This window comes from Nestor notabilis, unplaced genomic scaffold (genome assembly GCF_000696875.1).
Source record: "Nestor notabilis isolate BGI_N333 unplaced genomic scaffold, ASM69687v1 scaffold26749, whole genome shotgun sequence".
Taxonomy (NCBI): domain Eukaryota; kingdom Metazoa; phylum Chordata; class Aves; order Psittaciformes; family Psittacidae; genus Nestor; species Nestor notabilis.
Window position 1 is genome coordinate 1 of NW_009942724.1, and position 10,844 is coordinate 10,844.

Sequence of the window (10,844 nt, forward strand, 5' to 3'; positions counted from 1 at the left end):
TGCTCTTCTGTAGCTAAAATTAGTTGGGTTTGCATCCTTCTAAAACCTTGGCGTTAGTCACTGCTTGTATTCGGAGAACAACCTGGGGGTCTTCTTTTGGCCCTGAGCCAGTGTCAGTTTAATTGAATTCCTGCGTCTGCTTGCAGTGTGTGTTCTTCATCTGCATGAACGTGTGCACTCATTGCAGTGTATGCCTCTTGCAGCATTCGGAGCCTGGTGGAGTATCGCGATGGCAGCTCAGATGACTGATGCTCATCGACAGTTCCTGCAGGTCCTGATGTCTCATGGGATAATGGAAGGATCCGAGGCAAGGAAATTACACAGGCACTGCTGTGAAGTCCATAAAGGTGTGTCTGTCTTTTGGAGAAAAAGTGGGGAGATGGAAGAACTGGTTTTTTTTTTCCTGGTTACAAGTAATTATATTTCTGAAAAGCTTGTGTCATCTAAAAAAAGTTTAAAAACTTCAACGATGGGAGTGTTCTCACAAGGAATGCTCAAGAATAAAAGATGCCATTTAAAAGGAAACACCCAAATACTGTTCAAATTACTGATTTTAAACCATTTCTATTGAAAGGCAGGTAACTGCAGCAGGCGTTGTTTTAAATTACACATCCTGAGATCTAGTATGCACTGAATATATGAGTGCAGCACAGCTCACTCATCTGCGTGCTGAAAACGTGTTGGACATCTGATTACAGCGTTAGTTGAGTTGCATTTTATGCCCCACAGAAGGAAGTAATTTATTTCTGTTACAAAAAATAATCTGCAGCAATTGTAGCTTTTACTTTTTATTTTTTTTTTAAGGTACTACATTTTACAGGGGAAGTTATTAGAAATTCGGGCTTTTCAAGCAGTTTAATGCAGCTTTGGAAGCAGGGTAGTCCTGGCAGAACGTCTGGGAGCTGAGCTTCCTTACTGAGTTAAAACAAAGTGTCAGCAGATAAACCATACAAAGATCTGTCTGATGTGGAGCTGTTTGGGTTGTTTGTGCATATGCTTTTTCTTATTTATTTTCAGTCTACTACGCACATGATAAACTGGCTGATTTCATCAGCACCATCAACAGGCATCTACAGCATTTGTTTATGCAGATCCGGAAGGGAATGTCGGAAGATGATGGGAGAGCACATTATGCTTTAGTAAGTACATACATGATGCTGCCATCGCCTGGTTTAAGTGGGGCTGTTCCTCTGTTATGCTGGCAGCTGCTGTAGAAGCCACTTGCAGAAGAGGGAAGTGGGAGGATAAACTGTCAACAACCAAGGTGTGTGGAAATGGAATGCGGCAGCAGGACTGCAGCAGTGCTCATTTATTTAGCATTAACACTGCTGAGGTGAGATTTCTTTTTCACAGGGGCTTGCTTTCACAAGATGGAATTTTTAAACTCGAAAACACAGAGAACCCCCCAACATTACTTTTGTCTCTTAGTCAAAAATCAACCTAGCATAAAGGGGTTGCTAAGGGATGGCCTATTAAAGTTTCCCTGGATGCTGTGCATTGTGCATGTCAGAGAGGGAGGGTTATATAGGAATTTCAAAAGACTGTACAGGAGGTATTCTAACATTAGCTGCTGCTTTTAACCTTTCTGGGTCATTAGTTGAGCTAATAATCAATAGCAGTAGCAAATGCAGTAAGAATATGAAATAACAGTAACTATTCTTCACAGTGAAACAAAAATGTGTATTATAACATAGTTACTGCTACTATCCAGCACAGGATCCTTGTGTTCTACCACATGGAACTAATATCCCATATTAGATCTGTAGGGTGGAGGTTGGGCTGTTTAGGAGCTTGGTCTGGGCACTGAGTGCCATCTCTAAGGAACAGCCTCTTTCATGCCACTTAAAGAAACGACATTTCTGTGAATTGATGTATTCTTTACCCCAGATGATCTTTTACAATTTATGGTGCAGAAACACAAAGGCAACTTTGATGGCAGTTTTAAGTATTATTATTTTCTTCTTTGTAGGTGAATTTGGCAGAAACTGAAATAACTAAAATGGCATCTGACTATACTGAAAATGAATTAGAATTGTTCAGAAAAACAGTAAGTATGTTAGTTATTAGGTAGCAAATCACTTTATTTGTGAAGGTACCATCTTAAAATGCATGAAAATAGAAGTGATTTTTTCCACACATGAAGTTTTCTGTACAAACTGGCAAAAGGTGCATTGCCTGTGCTGTGCCACCTGCAAAGCCCAGTCTGCATGATAGCACCCAGAGATTTCCCTGCCCTCCCCCATAACTGGTGCAGCACCTCTGCAGCCCTGTCACTACTGCAGCAATGGCATTGTCAGGGCACACAATCCTACTGGCATAAAAGCTCTATATGCTGCTCTGTGATAATGAGCAGCAGATGTTTCCAGTGAGAGACTCTTTGCAGCTTGGCAATTCTGCTACAGCCTTCACATGCCAAGTAAGTTCAGCAGTGCTACTGACTCCAGAGTGGGCAAACTTACACTTACTTGAGTAGTGAGAAGGTTTTCCTCAAAAGAGCCTTGAGAAAGACTGAGTAAAAAGAAATGTATCTCTCGCCCCTGAGTATGCTCAAGGTCCCTGAATGCAGCTTCATTTAGGCAGCACTGTACAGTTGTGGAAATGTTTTCTTGGCAAAGATTAAAGCTGTCACGGTAACAACAGCTGTTCCAGCTTTTGGCCTTTGTAACAGTCTGGGTCAAGCCATATACTGTAATATATCTCCTATGTATGGAAGGTAAAAAAGCTGCACGTGACTATAAGGTGTGTCTTGTCTAATTGCATGGGTGTGTTTAATAGTTGAACATGTTTCTTTCTGTAGATGGACCTAATCATTTTATCAGAAAATGGCTTTGCCTCTTCTACAGATATTTTAAACTTGGCTGACCAACTTAAGACAAAGAAAATGAAGAAAAAGGAAGCGGAACAAGTGCTGAAAGTTTTTGTGGAGGATAAGTGGCTCTCTGAGGTAACTGCTATATCTTCAAGTGTCTGTATTTTAATAGGTCCAGCTATTATTTTCTATGGCTGAAACTGGAGCTGTTTGTTAATGATGGCAAAAATGGTTTTGTGGGGCATGTGCTTATTGCTGCTTCAGTGTTCTTCGCAGAAAAGGTAGTACCTTGACAAGGAAGAAGTCCTTGGCTAGGTCTGTACAGGACAGGATTCCAGTTCCTTGCCCCTGAGCTAGGTGGGTGTGTGTGTACAGCCCTGCACTGTGGCATACAGACCTCCTTGGTTCACACAGCATGGCTTACTTAAACTCGGAACAAGACCTGAGGAAAGCTCTTCAGGGTGATCAGTGCCATTATAGTTAATGTAAGCGTTAGTTGTAACTGTTAAAGTTTAAGTTTAGAATATCCTGAAAAGCTGTGAGGCCAGACATGTTGAAAACTCCTGTACCAGACATGCATGGGCATAAAAACGTGCACATTTTTAAATCTCCTTTAATTTTCATGAGGAAGAAACTGAGATGAGCTTACCATGTGGACACTGCAGTTGCTTGCCAGGACAAGTGAGACCTCAATCCTTCTTCTCTGGATCCGTGCATCGCAGTCTCCAGCCTGCTGCCACACGTCTACTTATGTCAGTGATTTAGCAGAGATTTTCAAAGATGCCTCAAGCAGCAAATGCAAAGATTTTGCTGAAAGCCAGCAGAATTTCTGCTAATGTGCAAATGGAAGGTCCAAAACCTGCATGTCTTTAAGGAGAGCACGCTTGCTAATCTATACTTCTGAGAACTAGATAAATTTCTGTTAAAGGTGTGAGATCTTTATTCTGATCCTCTAAACACATTAATTCTGCTACCTCAAAACACTTTGCATTGCATCAGTGTCAGCATGTTAGTTTTATGGTGGCAGAAGAAAGTGGAAGTCAGATGCTAGCTCGCAGGTGACCAGAAAAGCCAAGAAGGTAAAAGGAATTAAAAGAAATTCCTCATCTTGCCACTTATTTCCTTAGAGAAATGGAGAATTTACTCTGCATACTCGCTGCATAATCGAGATGGAACAATTCATTCTCAGCAACTACCAAGATGTGGCAAGGAAGTGTAACATCTGTCACAGCCTTGCCATCCAGGTAACATTTGTTTTATTACCTCAGTGGGCATCTGCCGATGTACTTATGTGGTCATAGCTGAAGTTTATTATACTTTCCTTTGAGTATTAGGCAGGCACTGAACAATTCTGGTCTTGTAACCTGATAATGGTGCCATGTATGTAAAGAACCCCCCACCCCTCTTATTTTTTTCACTGTAGGTATTTTATCTTCTGTTTTAGGAGGAAAACTTGTTTTGGAACAGCATCTCCAAGTATAAACTCAGCAAAAGCCCAAGCAAGGAATGTTGTGCTGTCCTGCTTTCCAAAGCCAGCTAGAGATGAACCCCTTATCCTTAAACAGGCAGAACAGTCAAGAGTTAGCTCTCCTATCTCCGGACCTTACAAATAGCAGCCTTCACGTGACACATGTTCACCTTTGGTCCTGGGATTTTGGTTAGGAATTGCTTGTGTCCTGGACTTCAGAATGAACATGTATGCTTGTATACAGCATGCTAAAGCACTGTATTTTGGTAGCTATCAAGTTACCAGTTTAGTCTTGCTTTAGTGGTTACAGCCTGGTTACTATTGCCTTCTCTTGCTCCTTGAACCTGCATCTTCTCATTTTCCCAATTAACATACTTGATGTTAGTTTTTCCATCCCAGTTGTCTCCTTTATTGCATCCAAACAGCTCAGGTTAGTTTGTCTTTCAAGCTAAGTTTTGTCCATATAGGGAAATAGTATTTCCTAGTTTCCAGGAAAATACCTCCTTTATCATTTAGCAGCTTTGACTTGAGTATCCAGCGGCTGCACTTTGCAATGCCCCAGTGCATGCCTGCTGCCCTTTTAACAACTTCACAATAAACTGAAGCACAGATTAGACAGATTTTCTTTTTCAATGCTTTTGATTTCAGAGCCAAGTATGTGAATCCTGTGGAATTGGAATGCATTTACCTTGCATCAGAAAGTACTTTAGAGCTCAGACTGAACCTCGCTGTCCACAGTGTAATGATTTCTGGACTTGTGACATCCCAGGTACCAAGAACCTATTTAAAACAAAAAAAGAGGAGTATAATAATACTCGAGAAGGGGCCGATACCCAGGGCACTGCCTGTGTTAGTGACAGCTCTAGCTGGGTTGATGGTTATTTTTGACTTCAGCTCTATGTTTCATACAGAAAACCACACACAGACAACAGTGAGCCCTGAAAGCACAAGGGTTATGTCTTACGGTCACGAGCAGGTAACGTGCATGTTGTTTGTAACGGGAGAGTGGGGGACACAGCACATCACACCTTTGGAAATACTGAGCTTCCAAGAAGACCACAATCTCTTTGGAATTCCTTTATTTAGCCAAGGAAATTGGACACTGAACAGGAAGACAGGAGTGTATAAAACAGTTTAGAAATCAAGGCTATACAGTATCACCCTGTTTTATGTGGCTGTCATTGACCTTCTGTTTGTTTTCTTCACAGGTGTGAGTCGCACAGAGTCCCAGTCACCACCAAAACCAGGGAGAACAGAGAAGAGCTGCATGCTGAGCACGAGACGATCCTAGGAAACCCAGCTTTCAGTGAAATCTCTTTTCCCTACTCTTGCAGAACACCCAGGCTTGTGTTGTATCCATTAGCAACAGACAGAACAGTGGTCAGAGTACTTCATTTTTCCTCAGGCTTTTAAGCATTTTACAATAAAATTATCATTGACCTCCCTGTTCTCCTCAGTTATGCCTGCACAGCTCCCTTGGAGGCTGTTTGTTCTCCATGCTCTTGGGCTGGGACACAACTGAAAATGGAACCTGTTCCTACCTAGCATCACAGGGCTTCAGGTAGGTGAAAAATCAGTGCAGCACTTGTGGTGTCCTCACTAGGGCAGGTGGCTGAATATCTGACCTAGGGCTAGAGTTTGAATGCTTTCAGTGGGCACTGTTGCTTGGGTTTTGTCCCTTCTGGAGACACAAGAGAGTTCATCCAACAGAAGGACAGGTTGTGAGCAGCTGTGCTCAGTAAAAGAGGGAATATTCCCACAGTCAAAAGGATTGGGCAGGAGCAGGACAGGACTCTGGGGCAATGCCAGCTTACGTCTGCGAAGTGTGGAAAAAATTGTAATCAAAGTTAGCTTTTAGTATTAGCACTTCACTGCCCAGTTTTATGTAAGGATGCTTTTTCCTTTAATAGTGACAAAAAAACCCAGAAGGACCAAATCTTGCCAGGTGCCACTGTGGAATGGCAGCTTATCTGCAGAAGGCAGATATTTGAAGTATGATTAAGCATCAGCTGCAATTAAACCCATGGATTAGCCACAGTTATATTCCTAGGTCTTAACACTGGTAACTTTTTCTGTATAGGAGACTGGCATCTTGCTACCTTTGGGCAGCACCATCCCTTACTGCTTTCCTAACTCCCAGTTTGTTATTAAATCCAAGTAGAAGATAACACTAACCTGATGTGCCAAATACAGTTAGAAGCAGAGTCCTGGCAATGCCCATAGATAGAGCTCTTTCAGATGCACACACACACACGATGATGAGCTAACATAAGCTCTTTATGAGGGGTTCATATTTGAAACACCCACAACACTGAAGTGGCTGCAGCATCTTCTATTTATCCATTCAGATTCTTTCACGACGCTGAAGCAGGAGTTTGTTGGGGTTTTTAATCCACCTCTAACCTCTGGACAGGGAAGAACATTCTTGTGCTCAAGAAGAATTCTTAATTCCTGTTGCAATGCTAACAGACTTTCTGCATGCTTCAGAGCTATGACCACCAGAAGCTGACTGAGAAACTGATATCAAGCGATCGTACATAGTGCCAATATTTAACTGGAATAAACAGAACCTGTCCAGGCATCAGAATACAGGACTGACATGGAGCCTTTCTGAAATTGGGGAACTTAACTAAGTCAGGGTCTTCCACATCAACCTATGAAAAAACAAAACAATCATCAGGGTCTCTTTTCTCAAATCCAATTTGATAAAACAACATTTCCGATACCAAAATTTCAGGCAATGATTTACCTGACTTGTGTTGTGAAGAATTTGGCTTTCATGTGGGTACAGGTTTTCTGAATCTTGTGGTGAATACAGGCAGATATACTTCCTTCCAAATACCTGTGTATATCACAGTAAACATTTTCCATCTGTCATTAACCTGCACATTACATTACAAACTGTGGCCAAGGCTGATACTTCACAGTAAAATAGACCTGATCACAAGAAACATCACTGTCTTTGTTCACAATAAACAGGCACTGCTATAGTAAGAAGTAAAATCAGACTACTGGGACTTGTAAAAACTCACATTAGGAAGGCCTGAATTAAGCCTCAGCTTCAAGTGAAAACACTAGTTAGCAAGATGCAAGTGTTTGGGACAGAAGAACTAAGGCTCAACCCATAAACAGACACAACTAGAAAGCATTCAAGGTCATGATCCTCCGGAAGGTGTTTGAAAGTGTAAGCTGTTAAAGAAACAGCAAACACAAATCCCATCAGTGTGTGAGGCTGTCAGCTGTTCGGACCAGGAATACATCTTCGGACTTACATATAGACATATGAAGCAGGGCCCCAGCGCATTGCTGTGTCACTCTGAAGCCTACAAACAGAATCTCCCTTAGCAGCAATGAGGTCACAGTGCAAATATTACTTCATCTGACTCTCAATGCATGCATGAGTAGGTATTTTACTGGGTAGCCTGCAGTTGTTAAAGTATGCACCTACATTCACCCCAAAATCTTGCCGTTATAGGAAGGCAAGTTCCTTGGTATGCTATAACAGGATCTATGTTCTTTGTAACTCTTACAAAATCTTTGTGTGACCTTGAAAAGCTGCTTCTTGTGATATCCAATTATCATCTGCAAAATGAAGTAATGATCAATCTCAATGAGGAGCACTTGTGGCCTACAAGATCACGTTGCAGTAGCAACAAATGCAGTAGAAGAGCAAAACAATATCTGCGTGTGCCCTATCCTTCAACTGATCCTCAAGTTGTCTGCTACCCTTGTCTCCAGCACTTAAGACACTGTAAGCGCTTTTTCTAGGTACAGCATGTGCACAGTAAGCAGAGTACAGACCTGGGCTAAGAAATTTTGCTGGGGATCCTGATGAAGAGGTGAAATAGTGCCTTCTGGACCAAACCAAGCGTTGATGGTGATGTGATCTTCATCCCCTTCTCCCAGGCAGCAGTAGTCAGGGATACTGATATCTTCTTTCAATTCTGGGATCTACTCCCATAAAGAAATAAGACGTCAAAAGGGTTTGTGCTGACTTGCTTAAGGTGTGTCATTCACAGAACAGAGGAACAAGGCTTGACACAAAGAAAACAAATGACCTGCTTGTCCAGCAAAGGCAGGAGAGAAGTAGCTGAATTGCTAGGAACCTGCAGGAAATGTCCTCCCACCTTCTGTCCTAGCAAGCAGATTCTGTTGGAAGGAGAAGTGGGAGAAAGAAAGGGATTTCTCATTCTTCACAGAATCTGCGAGATTCCTTTTTACATCTCCCATCAACCTGATCTCTGGCTAACTGGAATGACATTTCAGAATATGGTGAGCATATCACCACTGAAGTCTGTTTCTTGTCCAAACCTATTCCCTGATTTACATATTCTTTAGGGAAATGCTGCTTTCCAGGTGATATCCCTATATGCTTATGCTACATTGTACTGAAAAGCACCAAGACTGAATGTCTTCACCCCTTGAAGAGTTTTGTTTCCATGCCTTTCAGCCAAATGAACCCAACCCCTCCCTCTGTTCTTTCAAATTGTGGGACTAGAAACGTAAGAAATACTGTGAATTCTCTGTATGTCCTTCCATCTAGTAGAGTTGACATCCTCAGAGATGGCAAAGGGACTGCAGAAAGATAAAAACATGCACTCAGTTTTACCTGATCAAAAAGCTGGTGCTGGGCAAGGTATCCAACACTCTTCTGAAATCACAGCAGAGACAGAAAAAAACACAAAACCAGAGTGACACATAGTGTAAGACTTCTCAGTCAGTTAATTTTCTTATAGGTGAGTGGAATTTACTTATAGGAAACAACCATTTCAGTGTCTATTTCAGAGTACTCGAATTGTTTCAACAGTTGACGGAATAAGTGGTCTTCTGAAATAGTAACAGAATGGCGAGTGCGGCTGTATCCCCACCTCCAACACAAGCTCACCTGAAGCAGCCAGTTATAACCCTGCAGCGCCCACCAGCTCTGCTGCCACTCCCGTGACAGCGCTCTGCATCCTTACTGCCAGACCCTGCTGGAACACAGACTGGGTCACCTTCCCCCCGTAAGCATCCTGGATTCCATTCCAGGCTGTACCACAGATCATGTGCACATGGTCCTCCCTGCCAGAAGGCTAGGAAATGGAAATGGGGGCTCTGGATCCTCAGCTGGGAAAGTCAAGGGACATTCAATTGCTAATCCAGTTCATATTCTTTCACCTGGTGGCACAGGAATTTGGATCCTACATCTCACTAAGCAGTTTAATAACTCAGAGAAACAAAACTGCTGGCTGAGTATTCCCTATCCTTACACTCCACCACTCAGGCTTTTGCTGCAGAAGGTATCCATCTGTTCATCAAATTCCAGCTGCCGTACACTTGATTATATATAAAAATCATTGTTACAATAACTATTAGTAGGTTCAGACCTTGAAAACATCAAACCTTCTGAGTTGTGCTTATAGCACACCCCTCCCTGACTTCACCTAAGCAGAAATTCGGTACCAGTAACACTCTGCTGTATGAACCAAAACGAGAGTAACAGACCTCATTCACAATATAGTGGCTGATGAAGTCACTGACAGTCATGAGCTTCTGAGACCATTCCTCATCTGTGTATCGGGTGCCCAACTCCACAGGAACTGTGCGGCACCCAGCGACTTGACAGAAATAGTCCACGCTGAAATAAAGAGAGTTCCGTTACCCCTTTATAACGGCTGCTCTTACTGACTTTGAACACAAGGCAGTCAAACAAACCCAACCTTTTAGAGTAACAAAACTCTACTACCATGATTTCTTCCCCTCTAAAACCAACCAACGAGACGCAAAAGGCACCAGAATAGGACAGAAGCAGCAAGGAAACAAGCAGTCAAGTTTGTGTGTACATGATGCCACAATGTCCTTCTTGTTTTGTTTTCAAAGGTTGTTCACCTCTGTTAACTCTTGCTTCCTACCAGCTGAGGAGATTTAAGCTGTCAGTCTCCCTTGCCTAGTGATAGCTCATCTTTCTACTGCCTGCTGCCACATTTGCTAAACAAATGCTTTAGGTTTTCATCATTGTGCCAGACCAGCTCTCCGTCAGTGCCAAACTGTTTGCAGGTGCCAGTAATACCCATCCTGGCTAAAAGTGGCGGAGTTACTTTGCTGGGTGGCATACATCTCTCCACTGGCGATGACATTCACTAAACACAGACATTCAGCTTTTCATCTCTAAGTGTCTGAAGTTAAGCAGTGGTATGCCTTCCCTCAAAGCAGAATAAAACCCCTATGAAATAACAAGTGTGTTTCGTTAACCCTTGGTTAACCCTGACTGGTTAGCAAGCGTGTTTAGTCAGTTTTACCCTTGGCTGTGGAATGAAAGCAATTGCTCAAACTAAGCATAAGTGTTCTTTCCCCTTTTCCAAGGAATCACGAGCTTTACCTCACAAATACTCGATTCTCAGTGTTGGAAACGTTGGCTCCGTTGCTTACATGACACACGCAGCACAACGTTATTACTCACTCCTGCATGGCGGTGTCGGGAACTCAGACTCAAACGCGCACCACGAAGGGAAGGAGCCAGTCACACCGACCCACACACCTCCGAAATGCCCTTTCCGAGCTGCAAACCCCGCTGCTGCGCCTGGCCCC

The 10,844-nt window shown here is 42.7% G+C and overlaps 2 protein-coding genes across 2 annotated transcripts; one reads left to right on the forward strand and one right to left on the reverse strand.

The window, feature by feature from the left end:
* The first annotated feature begins 199 nt into the window (after nt 1-199).
* NSMCE1 (non-SMC element 1 homolog (S. cerevisiae)) lies at nt 200-6,410 on the forward strand. Its single transcript, XM_010021541.1, is given in 9 exon segments — nt 200-347; nt 1,018-1,139; nt 1,970-2,047; nt 2,798-2,944; nt 3,937-4,053; nt 4,926-5,046; nt 5,486-5,520; nt 5,523-5,583; nt 6,358-6,410. Coding segments are annotated over 9 exon segments (852 nt in total). The 5' UTR covers nt 200-229.
* A 356-nt stretch (nt 6,411-6,766) lies between these two features.
* On the reverse strand, nt 6,767-9,894 carry KDM8 (lysine (K)-specific demethylase 8; the record flags this gene model as incomplete). Its single annotated transcript, XM_010021542.1, has 5 exons — nt 6,767-6,931; nt 7,027-7,119; nt 8,079-8,228; nt 8,887-8,928; nt 9,762-9,894. Coding segments are annotated over 5 exons (583 nt in total), but the record flags the coding sequence as incomplete, so codon positions are not given.
* Nucleotides 9,895-10,844: the final 950 nt, after the last annotated feature.